This window comes from Nymphalis io, chromosome 9 (assembly GCF_905147045.1).
Source record: "Nymphalis io chromosome 9, ilAglIoxx1.1, whole genome shotgun sequence".
Lineage (NCBI taxonomy): Eukaryota > Metazoa > Arthropoda > Insecta > Lepidoptera > Nymphalidae > Nymphalis > Nymphalis io.
In genome coordinates this window covers 7,025,903-7,038,549 of record NC_065896.1, presented here as the reverse complement: position 1 = coordinate 7,038,549, position 12,647 = coordinate 7,025,903, and the positions used below count along the sequence as shown (strand labels likewise).

Genomic DNA, 12,647 nt, shown 5'->3' with positions numbered 1-12,647 from the left:
TATATAATTTCGTGCATGCATAGTGTACACGCATGTCTATATTACGTATTTATTTTAACTTATACGATCTTTTTATTAGCAGTTAGTTAATAAATTTAAGTTACAATCTAAATTTCCCGCTGCTGGGCTAAGGTCTCCTCTCTTATGGAGCTTATTCAACCGCGCAGCTCGGGTGCGATTAGATGAATACATTTACATCCGACGCAAATGATTAATGATATAAAAAAAGGTAATAGTAGCTGTTCCAAATTTAACTTCGAAGAATTAAGCACATATTAATTATTATTTTTAATTTAGCATCAAATGTATAACAAACGACAAAAGTTAGCTTAGTGTCCATTAAGAAGCACTGTGATATCGTTGGAACCATTCTGATTATTATATTTAGAATCGTTTTAATGATTAAAATATATGCAAACATGTAATTTTCTAGTGCCTTCAATATTGCACTCAACTATTATTATATAGTTAATATATTATACTAACAAATTTTATATAAATATGTATTTCAAATATAAATAAAGTACAATTCACAAAACTTTCTTTTAATTTAATCCCTGTATACATATATATTAAACATGTATGCTGTATGGTTAGCTAACTAATAACTTTTTCATTACATTTTTCAAGACCGGTTAAGTTCATTCCATCATATATCCAATTGGTAGTTTTGCCTAAAAAGTTGTTCTGTTTACTTTTTCGAATTTTCAGTTTGTCATTTTTCAACTGTTTCTGAGGGAGTACTTTTCCAATGCGGCGGAAATGTGACGAATAATGTGATGTTAATAACTCGCTATCAGTTAGACCTATCATATGATGTAGTTATTTATTGTTATTATTGTAAATGAAAATACCAGTATCATTTTTCAGCAATGTTTTATAACTATTATATGGTATCGGAGAATACATGGTTTGAAACCTATAAGTATGTAACTATATTACTTTATTGCTGGTAAGTAATCGCAGGTTTTAGTAAAGATTCCTTAGGAGGTGGCAAGGATATTGCTGGGTTAAATTCAAAAAACTTAGCAATAAAGTACCTGTAAAAAATAAATACATCTTACAAGGAAGCTGATGAACAAATCTATATTCTAGTCAACTAGTATTACTTAAAAGTGATAATAATTAAAGTATACTATAAAAACAGATGGACAAAGAAGTATTTTTTGTATACGAAAGACTTAATTTAATAAGACCTAAATGATTCGTATCGCTCTGAATTTTTATCCAAATCATAATGAAAAATTACCAAATTATATGTATACCTAACGAAATGCTCGTCAGCTCCTTCGAAGGACAAAGTTAATAAATAGAAAAAAGAAACATTATACTTAATATAAATTAATTACTCGAAGAATAATTATATAGCACAATGCTCAAAAGCAATTAATCGTGCCTTCGACTCTGTCTATGTTGATTTTATTTCATAAAGTAACAGCTGTATCTGAAATTTTGTTACTTATTTCACCATAATTTTCCATTGCAAATTGCTGAATACACAAATGCGAGTACTACATATTTTCTTTATATATAATTATAAAGAGATATTGTATATGTATTAAAATAATGATAACCAGACAAGGATCTCAACAGTGATCAGGAGGCAAGCAGCGGCAGTTTGTCCAGCGACCAAAGCTGGCTCAGCCGACCCTCGCAACATTGCTGCTAACAATGCGTCACTAGCATCTGAAGCCGCTTCTAATGCAGCAACCAGCAATGCAGGTGCCGCTAACCATCTGGCACCACGTCGCCACCATGATTGCTAATGAGACATGGCAATCGTTAACTAATTTATTCGTTACTTATTTTTGTATTTAATCAGGCGTTTTTATACTATCCGCTACTACCGCTACTTCTAAAAACCACACAATTCAAAACTTTGAAGAAATCAACTTGTTTTCAGCAATTTTTCTTAAAATTTAATTTTTTTTTAAAGCGCCTTTACAGATTTATTCTAGCAACCTATAGAAGAAAGTCGGAAAAAAAGCTAGAAATTATTATGAAGCTCTTCAGACATACATAAAAAATATCCCGTTGGCTGAAGGTTGGCATATGAACAAATTCATATTTAAGTTACAATTTAACAAAAATCTGACATTTTGTGTCAAATTCTTGTGTCGCTATCTACATGTGTACCTTGGACATAACAGCGATGAGTAGTAAAAGCGAAGTGCAAGCTGTGACGAACGCGCTAAGTTTTCCGTATCCCATTACAAGCCGGATTGTAGGTTTTGTAATACTAAACAATGAAATTTTCACTATAGTAATTCAGATAAACGACTATTCATATATTTAGCAATTTTTCTCCACCACACGTTATAAGATCAATTTAATCAATTGCTTTACTTATTTTAGCACCTTAAATCCATGTCAAGTGACAATTCAGTCTTGATGAAAACATTACATTAATAGAATGATAATCGTTGTTATAACCCATCTTTTTGATTATTTCCTTAACCGTTTCTAAATATAATATATAAGGTGTCATTTTGATACATTTTTAGTATTTTTTATAAACGGGTGATACTTGAAAGTATGTCAAAGGGTACATGAAAAATCGTTTAAATGTTCCAAAAATTAATCAATTTCTTGATTTAATTTCGCTTTCTTTAAAGCAAAACTCAATTACCATGACAATCAGTTGCATGGTATATATATTGATGTGTTGTAGCGCTGTCTAGTAGTGAATTACACAAAGTGGATTATATGAAGACCTTCCCATTAAAAAATACCTACATATGTTTTATAGTAATCCGGTCCGTGAGCCTATATGCTCTAACAGGTAAACAAATAATGGATGTGCCACTATTATTTAAAAAAATAATTGGATAAAAATATCACCTACCGCCTTGCAAAGCTAACATTATTTAGTCTTTGGTTAACTTCATCATCGTCGAGTTCCAGTTCGACAGGCTGCGATGCAAATGCGCAAGCTGACATCGACACTCCTAAAAGAGCTACCAGCAAAGCCCGCAATTTTACTCGGATGCCAGTACTCTCGCAATTTACTGAATCACTCTACAAATGAATAATGTTACGGATTATTATTGTTTTTTATAAAAAAAAAAAATAATAATTTAGATATACAGTCTAGTATTTCGACCTTAACAAATATGTCGTTCATTATTGTCTTCAGGAGCCTAATTGATCCTACTACAATATATTTTTATTGGTATTAGTGTTGCGCTTAACCACAATCATAGTCTTTCCTACTATGTATTTAAAAATATATCCACAGATCTACATTGAAACAACTTTGCAGAATTATCTTCAAACCTTTATACTCCTTCCTAGGCCTTCTCATAAGAAGAGGAGGCCTTTGTCCAGAAACTGTACATTTACGAACTATGTATTTCTTTACTTCTAGGTACTTACTGGATTCTTGACATTTTCATGTTTTAGTCTAATGTTTTCGAGAAAATGTGTGCTGCTCTCTGTATCCATTTTGTGTCACGTCCAATATAAATGTTGTAAAGCCGTGAAGAAATGCATTAAAAGAAATTAATTAAGCGTTTTCCATGAGCAGCACACTAACTATCACTGACAAAAATTTAATAAAATATTCATTGCAACATATCGATGCAGCTATTGGTGACGTTCTAGTTGTCATGTCTTATATTTTGTAAAAAAGTTAGTCATCGTGTTTAAATGGCCTTTACTGTTGAAATATATTCGTTCAAACTGTGTGCTCTAGACTCTTGGTTGAATCTCGGTGTAAATTTATGCAACGATTTACCCACGAGGTCTTATTTATTAATATGTCCATTCTAACTGGTAAATGGCAATCATTCATAAAGGTTCTCTGTACCCTGGAAACCTCACTATATTAGAAGCCTGCTTAGGCGGACCAACCATTGGGGCATCACGATAGTAAGCGACCTTGTAGGGCCCCACTAAGAGACCGAGCGGGTACCGCTGGTTTTTTAGTGGGTATTCTCATGCACTGAGAGCCGGTGAGTCGAGTATAAGGTTAATGCGGAGGAAACGAGCAAATGCATTTTTCCAGCGAGATAGAAGGTGGTTTTAAAATAAATATTATATAGTTATTATAAGGTAAAAATTAATAACCCTAGCCAATGAAATTGTATTAATCTATAATATTTCATCATTTATATAGGCAGACAGGCTGGCCACCAGCGCACATAGGAATTAACACAAAGAAAACATTATAAGCCATCCCTTACATCGTAAATGTGCTTCAGGTTTTGACTGTAGTTACATTGGCTCACTCACCCTTTAAATCGGAATACAATCTTAAGTAGATATTGTCGTTTGGCGGTAGATCATGTGAACAGTGGGTAGACCCAGGCGGGCTTCAGCCCTACCACCAAATAAATGTAATCATTGAGTATAATTATTTTATTTTGTTTGATAAGATTGTTAATATATTACAAAATTGTGTATAAAAATATTTTTAAAGATCACAAACGCATAAATGTTGCCTGAAGACGCAAAACTCTTGAAACCAGTTAAAAGTCATCAACGCGACGCCCGTCAGCTTGTGTTGGAATTTATATAATGACTTCATATCCACTTTAATGAGAACTAAAAATGCGTTCACAATCTTAACACATACAACTATCAATTGACCTGCTAAATGTGGTAGAAAAAGTGAAGGGTTTTCCTGAAAAGTGAATAATATGTTATGTCTTATATTATTAACAATTCTTGTATACATATATGTCTTATATATCTCGGAAAGAACTATAACGATTTGGCTTAAGTTTTGAATTTAGATAAGGTTTTGTTTTTTAAGGTTATCTATATATGGAAAGATACCTATCTTTCCAGAAAACGCAATTTTTCATTTAAAGCAAAAAAAAAAATACAAAAAACTAATTATTATTAGAGCAGAGCGAAGATCGATTGCCCAGATACTGTAAATGGGATTGGTGGCTTTATTCAACTAGTTTAACGAGGCTGTAAGTTTATGATATATCAATTGTAAAATTGTAACGTTTTCTTACTGTGAAACATCCGAATAGAAGACATGTATACTGAACCAAACCCATAGATATAGCTATAATTTTTAAATCATGAATGAGCATTTCATTTCTATTGATATTGTTCGATTCTTCTGAAACTTGATCGATTAACGGTATCTCACCGAGGTGTTTCTTTAAGTGGTGGACATTTATGAACTGAAATTAATAAAGTTGTTTATATAAATATCTAGCAATATATCTTTTAAGCAGATCAAAATATATAGACGATACTCCTAATTACTCTAGGTAAACCATTGAATTTAATCAGTATTTTCTCAAGTATGATATATCAATAAAGATTAAATTGTTTATAGGTCTAAATATAATCCCGGTATATTCAAAATAGATACCTAACCAATATATACAAAGCAAAAGTGATCGAAATAGTCTGTTAGATTTTTAATAAAGCATATAGCCTGATAAAGTATGGATGAATAGTTAAGAAGTCTGGGATGGAATAAATTATACTGAATAAGACTTACCAAACCAAGAGTACTATAAATATATGTATAGGGAACACTAACAGAAAATGTATAATGTTGACAAAAAAACTTTGATCTTTTAAAATAAGTTTTTAAAATAGGCCTTAAAATTATATTGAAAGGTAGCTTCATTATTAGGAATTTATTTTATGGCCATATGAATTTTAACAAACCGATTTGATTACTATCAAAATTATCATACGTCTATGTACAGATAATATATATTTATTTATATAAAAGTTTTACAAGAAACCTTTTTTTATTTATCGTATGACAATAGTAAATAATGTTTCTATGACATACTCTTAAATAAAATATAGAAAAGAGCGGTTAAACGTTACATCTTCATATTAATATTTTTTCCTATTTGAAACCGTTTCGAGATGGTCCCAGTATTAACAAATTAAGTTTTGGTATAGATTGGTGTTTTATTTTAAAAAGGATACCCTTTGTAGGTATATGTTTGTTATGAACCTGTATATGTTGTTTACATGAACCTATGTATGTTCGAATGTTCGTCGACGTTGTATTTGTTTTTCTCAATGATGAAAGTCGTTTGTACTGTCAGTCAACGTCGAACCTATGTCGACTGAACATTTGAAGTGCATTTGTGTAATGGTAGCTTTGTTACTCTGTCACTTTAAGTATCTTCTTTTGCCTCATGACGAAGCTTGTAAATATATAGGTATTTATAGGCTACAGATTTCAATGATATTTAACCCATTTTAATGATAGTTACATTTTCATTGATAAAATATGATAGAATTTTATCGAACCCAAAATTAAATAATAATACCTGATAAATTTTATAGAAATCGTTGATTTATATATAAAAACAACCACTATAGAAGTGGAAAAATTTATTTATTATATATTATATATATATTTTAATTAAACAGAAAATAATAACAATGACGATTTGATAATCCATAAGAATGGAATATGTGATTAAAGTTTATTTTAAAATTAAAAACACTAATAATTTACAAATAAAAAAAACAAATGAATATAAAACTACCTTAAATAATATTATAAATAACACGAATGTTTTCGCAATAGATGTCGTCTCTTAAAAATCCAGAGCATTGACTTAAAAGCGTGTCTTTAATAGCGTATCTTGGATTAAGTCTGTGACAACTAGAAGAAAATAATTGAGCTAGGAATGGGTGATGTCGTGATGAAGCTGCTACAAAGTAACCATCCTGACTTAATGATAGATAATATCTCTTCTGATTTGATGCTGTAACGGTTTTAACAGCTTCACCAGATTTAATTGGTTTTGGTAAGAAATAAGTAGGGCCAGATTCGTCAGAAAATCCAGAAATATCGTAAAATAATAAAACTTGAGGAATCTCGCTTCGATATCCTGAGCTGTTTGTCATTTTTAAATTATTATGATTTGGAGATTCGACAGTAGTGTTCGTAGTATTTAATACACTTCCGTTATTAACTTTCACCTCAATGCTTACATTATTTGGTATCATAGAATAATTTCGAACTACATCGCCAACCGTATGAATGTCATTATTACTTGAGGTAATATTACTTTTTGTAACATTAAATGCACTACCAGGATTACCAATATCACGTTTGTTTCTATGAGTTCTTATTAAAGGACTGCTTCCTAAGATAGTAACGTTAGTTGTCAAATCAGTATCAAAAAATAAACGAGTCTCGTTTAAAATGTGATCGATTAAATTAAAAAACATAGAATATAATTCTTTCTGTTCATCGTTGTCTATAGACTCCAAGACATTTTCATATTTCTCTAATTCAAAACCATCATTGTGTTGTTTTAAAATTGTGTCAATCCTTTGATCTAATTGTTTGTTGTTAGTGTAAAGATTATTGAACGTTGTCAGATCGAATCCAATGCCACCATTCTGCCAAATTTCATATACCCTGGCATAAAAAGACAAGTAGTTTTGAGGGATCAATTTCCATTTATATTTTAATGGTGTCATTGCCATATACTTGCTCAAGTTCATCACACTGATATTTACATTTTGATACTTCTTTTGAAAATCCTCTATTTCTCGTTTGTTTTGGTTATGAATCGTATTAAATGGATCAGTGACGCGTGGTACGATTCTTTTTAAAAGTCTAGGATTGGGATATCTTGATTCTCGAAATAGCTGCCAAGAATCGTCAATCAGAAAATATACGTGAAAGCGCAAAGATGGATACCGCGATGCCATGAAAGATAGATATTCAGAATAAAACATGAATGGTACATAAGCATCTCTGGCTGTAATATGATGGTAGAATACGTCGCTTCCTGGCTTGGTATTCGTGTCATTGCATCTAACAATAACAATTGGCTGTCGTCTATAAGCACTCATTCCTAAAGCATAAAATACTAAAAAAGAAATCGCTAGTAAAATTAAAGTCATCCAGAAAGCTGAAACAAATTCTGTAACAAAAACAAATAAGTTAATACTTTGTTATAATAATGTATTCATTTAGTTATTTCAGTTTGTTTTTGCTAAATTATATTTAAGTGACCTGGCCAACGAGTACACCAGGACTGCTTAGGTGTGCATGTAATATTCCACCCAGGCGCCATGATGGTAGCTGGAACGGCATTTCGGATTTTACCATCCCCTCCTCCAGCATCCACTTTTAGCAAGGGATATTCTTCATCACGTTTCTTTTGGGGCTCCATCACTATTAATTGAAGAAATAAAAATATATCCACCCAACGTATTGAAAATAACCATCATTTAATTAGGACACATACCTAAATAACAAAATGAAATAAGGATATACCTTTTTAAATTATATTAAATTAACTATTTCAACGTAAAAACTGTTACATATGATTATAAATAGCTCTGAGATGTGACAAAAATTTTAAATTTCCATTTTTAAAACAGTGACATTTTTTATTAAAAATTTGGTACTGTTTGATGAATAATCAAAGACAATGGATTAATTTGGTAAAATTCTTTTTACCAGTATTATATCATTGTTAATAATAAAATTTGAGGATTTAAAACCTTTATTAAAATATTGCAAAAAAAAAAAAATATTGTTGTACGAGTACGTAAATAAAATAAAATAATTTTTGCTCTATTTTGAACATATATGATGTTGACATTATTCGAAAGTATTGCCCGTAATTAAGCTAAATTTCAATACATGTTGGGTCGATTATTGTACTCATATTGTATTCAACAATTATGATTAGGTCATTCATTACATCTTCACTATCATACACCGTACATACTAAACAATAAAATAGAATGCTTTATTCTTAAAGACATTTTACTTATGATGACGATATAGAGAGATTTATATGGAGTGGAGATTTATATGGAGATATTTGGAACATGTATTTTTCTAGGAAAAATATATTACGTTTAAGTTTGTTAAGTTGTCGTATGTCAAATTTTCAGTTTCTGAAATATGATACCTTAAAACTCAACTTTGTATAAATTGCGACTGAAATGAAACACTGCTAATTTAGCTCCTATCATTAATTATATTATATTTTTTTCTTAAATAGCTTTTATACATCTTATTCAACATTACTATTATAAAACAAAGCTACCTGCCGTCGGTAGGTTTAGTGTCGGTCTGTCTAACCGCGATAAACTCAAAACTACTGAAAGATACATACAACTCACCAATGGATAGTGACGCTTGAGGAAGGTTTAGACGTATAATTAAATAAGGTTTCGTGTAAATTGTCTAAAATATGACGATGATTTTTGTAAATATTGGAAAAAATCATGCCATCATGATAAGTTTTATGTATCTCTTTTTGTAAAAAAAAGCTGAGATGGCCCAGTGGTAAGAACGCGTGAATCTTAACCGATGATCGTGGGTTCAAGCCCGGCCAAGCATCACTGAATTTTCATGTGCTTAATTTGTGATTATAATTCATCTCGTGCTTTACGGTGAAGGAAAACATCGTGGGGAAACCTGCATGTATCTAATTTCACTGAAATTGTGTGTGTGCGGGTTGGTGGAATACCACATGTGTATTCCACCAACCCGCACTGGAGCAGCGCAGTGGTATAAGCTCCAAACTTTCTCCTCAAAAAGGGAGAGGAGGCCTTCAGATATTTTATATTAATCTTACTAGCGACTAGCACAAATGTTCATTAATTTACAAAAACGGATTCAAGTTATATTTGAGGATTTTTTTCTTTTTATGTAAATATCTTAGAAAATTCTCCACGTAAACACATAGCAATGGTGTAGGTTCTGTGGTATACACATTTTAAAAGCAATATATAAGTAAATTTACTAGATATATACTACAAGTATAACAAAAATAGAAATGGTTTAAACTTCACTTGCTAACTAAAAACCAACTAAGTAGCTTTTCAAAAAAATTATGGTTGTGTGTAATTGGATTGTATAACATAGTATTATCCATTTTTTTAGCATATATGTAGATTGATTGAACGAAATTTGCTTAGTCGAATTTTATTTTCTCCGAAGAAATGTAATAACAAAGTCACCTGAACGTCAGTACGTGAGACGAATGTTTGTTGAATCAACAATATTATGGCGGAAAGAATAAACGTGCCATAACTCAGGAACTATACAAGACCTTCGAATCAGGTATATCAACTAAAACATACAAGGCGTGTGACAGGCTTATTTGTTAAACTAAAAAAAATATTAAAAATTCGGTAGAAAAAAAATGTGAATATTCGGTAGAAAAATAATAGAATTATTGAATTTTCTTGAAGACTTTAGTTTTGTATATTGACTGATTGTAGAGTATGTAATTTATTCTAAAAAGTTTTTATTTGATTCATTGACAGTTCATAAATATTTGGTGATACCTACAACCAATTTGACATAATACTTTATAAATAAATTTAAATGTGTTGTAAAAGAAAAACAAGGTGTAGTATAAATATTTTCTTCAATAATAATTCTAATTTGTTTCTTAAGTCCTTAATGTTTTTGCTTGATATGTAGTGATGAGTGAATCCTGTCGAGAAAACCTTCCGCTGTTGTGTGATGATTATTCTGATGAAGAATTTCGTATTCGTAAATCCAGCCCAAAATTACAACGCCTATTTCGGTATTCAACATCTGGACGTGCGAGAACTCAGGCAATAGGCGCTGCTGCTATCATCACCCGGTGGCCAGGTAACGTATGTCATAAGACAATTACTTAAATTTGTTTATTAACATATTTACGAGTTATTGATTATATAAATTAATTTGTGAAAAGAGTATATACTGAGTATCCTGTCGGTTCTTTAAATTTAATCTTGAAAAATGGAGAAAAAAAATTTGCTAGTATTATATTTTGAAAACAGTATATTTTTGGTAATATTGAAAAAAAAAATCTTACTTCATCAATATTTTTATATATATTAGTTACTAATAGTAATTTATAGTAAGAAATAAACATTAAAATAGGCACATAATGTATAATTATTGAAATAAAAAGTTTAAACTTTAAACTGTCATTATTTTGTTTACATATTGATGAGTTTCGGTTTTATTGTTCAATAATCCTAACAAAACAATATAATTTGCTTCAAATCATCAAATAAATAATTAGCATAATCTTGACTCGGTTGAGAAAAACTTTAAGGATTATTTTTATTTTATTTTTATTTTGATTTGTGTTTTTGTTTATTTTTTTCAGAACATTTTTCATCTTTACTAACATACTGGTGGATAGGACTTGGCATGATTGCGTTCATGATTTTTGTCATGTATAACAGCATTGTTGCAATATCAATGCTTCCTCCCACACATCATAGACCTTTAAATTTAAAAACACAATACATCTCTGATCATGGCGCAACACATGATACTGATATATTCATGCATATTTTCGTTACTAATTATGAAGAAATAAACATAAACGGCTATTTACCATATATTGATAGTTTTACTCAAAAATATCCAAATTTCAAGCATAACTTAGTTGTTATAATCAGAGACGAATCGAATGATAGTTTAAATGATTTAAGTGATGAGCAGAATAATGAAATGGCTTTAAATTCGCTGTGGACGCATGAGAAAAAAATTAATAAAATAAAATTACTAAAAAATACTAATATTAAAATTGTATCTTTAACTAAATATATGGACGATTCTCCATTAAAGAAATACTGGCGTCGTTTACCGCAACAATTCTTCGGCTTCTTAACACGATGTATTGCAATATGGGAAAAGGGAGGTATAGCGTTTGATCCATTAATACTTACCCCAAATTCACCTAATTCAGGCTATATAGAAAATTTGGAACGTGTTATCGCTAACTTAAGTTCAGAAGATTTAAATAAATCAACAAAAAGAGATCGTTTAAAAATATCTAAAAAAAAAGTCAATAATATAAGAGATATTATAGAAAATTTAAAAAATCAAGACGACAACTATTCTGTGCAAGAAAATCTATCAGTGGCAGAAAATAAAATTATTTTGTCTAAAATAAATAATTTGAACATATATGATAATAAAATAAAAAGAAGTACAAAAGATATACAGCTTGAGAAATACAAAAAAATAGATTTGTATAATATTCACACAAATAAATCTAGAGACTTTTATGTAACTGAATATTTAAAAAACGGCAATAAGAACTCGGTTGAGTTAAGTAAAGATCAAGAATCTAATCATTTATCTTCAACCAATGGTATAAAAAATAAATATCAAATAAATGACGAAATGAGTACTAAGCGTAATCTTCTTCCAATGTTTTTAGAATACCTATATCACCAACCTGATAATGTATCTGAAAATACAAAAGAACAAAAAAGTACAATAAAAAATTTTACTCTTTCTAATCATATCAAAAACTTCAGTACAAAAAATGTTACGAAAAATCAAGCAAACAATTCTATAATAATGACTTCGTTTAAAAAAAAGGGTTCTATTGTGAAAGTTGACACTGAAATCATTCCCAGTGAAAAGGATAATATTGTTTCGTTGAGTATCGATTTGAAGGGTAATTTAGTTGCCACTAAAACATCTTGTCATGCTTTTATCGGTACTATTTTTAGCAATGCCTTACACCATTCCGATGACGAATCAATCGCAGACTTTATAATTACCGAACTGTCAATATTTTGTAAAGGTGTTTTATCGTCATGTAAAGGTATTGACATCATTTTATTATAAGTTATATAAAGTGTAATGTACAATTCGAATATTCATATTAATGTTTGTGTTTTATAGTTTTGTATGAAATAAAAGT

At 30.1% G+C, this 12,647-nt stretch overlaps 3 protein-coding genes across 6 annotated transcripts; 1 reads left to right on the top strand and 2 right to left on the bottom strand.

Annotated features, from left to right (window-relative positions):
• Window positions 1-897: 897 nt before the first annotated feature.
• On the bottom strand, window positions 898-5,599 carry LOC126770626 (uncharacterized). Of its 3 annotated transcripts, XM_050490119.1 has the most exons (6): window positions 5,468-5,599; window positions 4,968-5,141; window positions 2,846-3,018; window positions 2,137-2,239; window positions 1,575-1,762; window positions 898-1,040 (listed from the first exon to the last, which is right to left on the bottom strand). In XM_050490119.1, the coding sequence occupies exons 1-6, from the start codon at window positions 5,597-5,599 to the stop codon at window positions 944-946; spliced, it is 867 nt and encodes a 288-aa protein (XP_050346076.1). In that variant the 3' UTR covers window positions 898-943. The 3 variants fall into 3 exon arrangements, with proteins under 3 accessions (XP_050346076.1, XP_050346077.1, XP_050346078.1); XM_050490120.1 differs by lacking the exons at window positions 4,968-5,141; window positions 5,468-5,599 and adding an exon at window positions 3,376-3,580; XM_050490121.1 differs by lacking the exons at window positions 4,968-5,141; window positions 5,468-5,599 and adding an exon at window positions 3,376-3,580 and having other exon boundaries at window positions 1,580-1,762.
• Window positions 5,600-6,486: 887 nt separating this feature from the next.
• Window positions 6,487-8,330, bottom strand: LOC126770551 (uncharacterized). Its single transcript, XM_050490002.1, has 3 exons — window positions 8,237-8,330; window positions 7,973-8,134; window positions 6,487-7,880 (listed from the first exon to the last, which is right to left on the bottom strand). The coding sequence occupies exons 2-3, from the start codon at window positions 8,130-8,132 to the stop codon at window positions 6,487-6,489; spliced, it is 1,554 nt and encodes a 517-aa protein (XP_050345959.1). The 5' UTR covers window positions 8,133-8,134; window positions 8,237-8,330.
• Window positions 8,331-10,079: 1,749 nt separating this feature from the next.
• LOC126770537 (uncharacterized) lies at window positions 10,080-12,571 on the top strand. 2 transcript variants are annotated; one of them, XM_050489976.1, is made up of 3 exons: window positions 10,080-10,332; window positions 10,409-10,582; window positions 11,091-12,571. In XM_050489976.1, the coding sequence occupies exons 2-3, from the start codon at window positions 10,411-10,413 to the stop codon at window positions 12,569-12,571; spliced, it is 1,653 nt and encodes a 550-aa protein (XP_050345933.1). In that variant the 5' UTR covers window positions 10,080-10,332; window positions 10,409-10,410. The 2 variants fall into 2 exon arrangements, with proteins under 2 accessions (XP_050345933.1, XP_050345934.1); XM_050489977.1 differs by lacking the exon at window positions 10,080-10,332 and having other exon boundaries at window positions 10,343-10,582.
• Window positions 12,572-12,647: the final 76 nt, after the last annotated feature.

Coding starts and splice junctions, on each gene's coding strand:
- LOC126770537 (XM_050489976.1), top strand. CDS start 10,411: ATGAGTGAATCCTGTCGAGAAAACCTTCCGCTGTTGTGTGATGATTAT. Junction 10,583..11,090: donor TATCATCACCCGGTGGCCAG/GTAACGTATGTC, acceptor TATTTTTTTCAG/AACATTTTTCATCTTTACTA.
- LOC126770626 (XM_050490119.1), bottom strand. CDS start 5,599: ATGAAGCTACCTTTCAATATAATTTTAAGGCCTATTTTAAAAACTTAT. Junction 5,142..5,467: donor TTTATAGTACTCTTGGTTTG/GTAAGTCTTATT, acceptor TATTAATTTCAG/TTCATAAATGTCCACCACTT. Junction 1,041..1,574: donor ACTGTTGAGATCCTTGTCTG/GTTATCATTATT, acceptor TATTTTTTACAG/GTACTTTATTGCTAAGTTTT.
- LOC126770551 (XM_050490002.1), bottom strand. CDS start 8,132: ATGGAGCCCCAAAAGAAACGTGATGAAGAATATCCCTTGCTAAAAGTG. Junction 7,881..7,972: donor CTGGTGTACTCGTTGGCCAG/GTCACTTAAATA, acceptor TTTTTGTTACAG/AATTTGTTTCAGCTTTCTGG.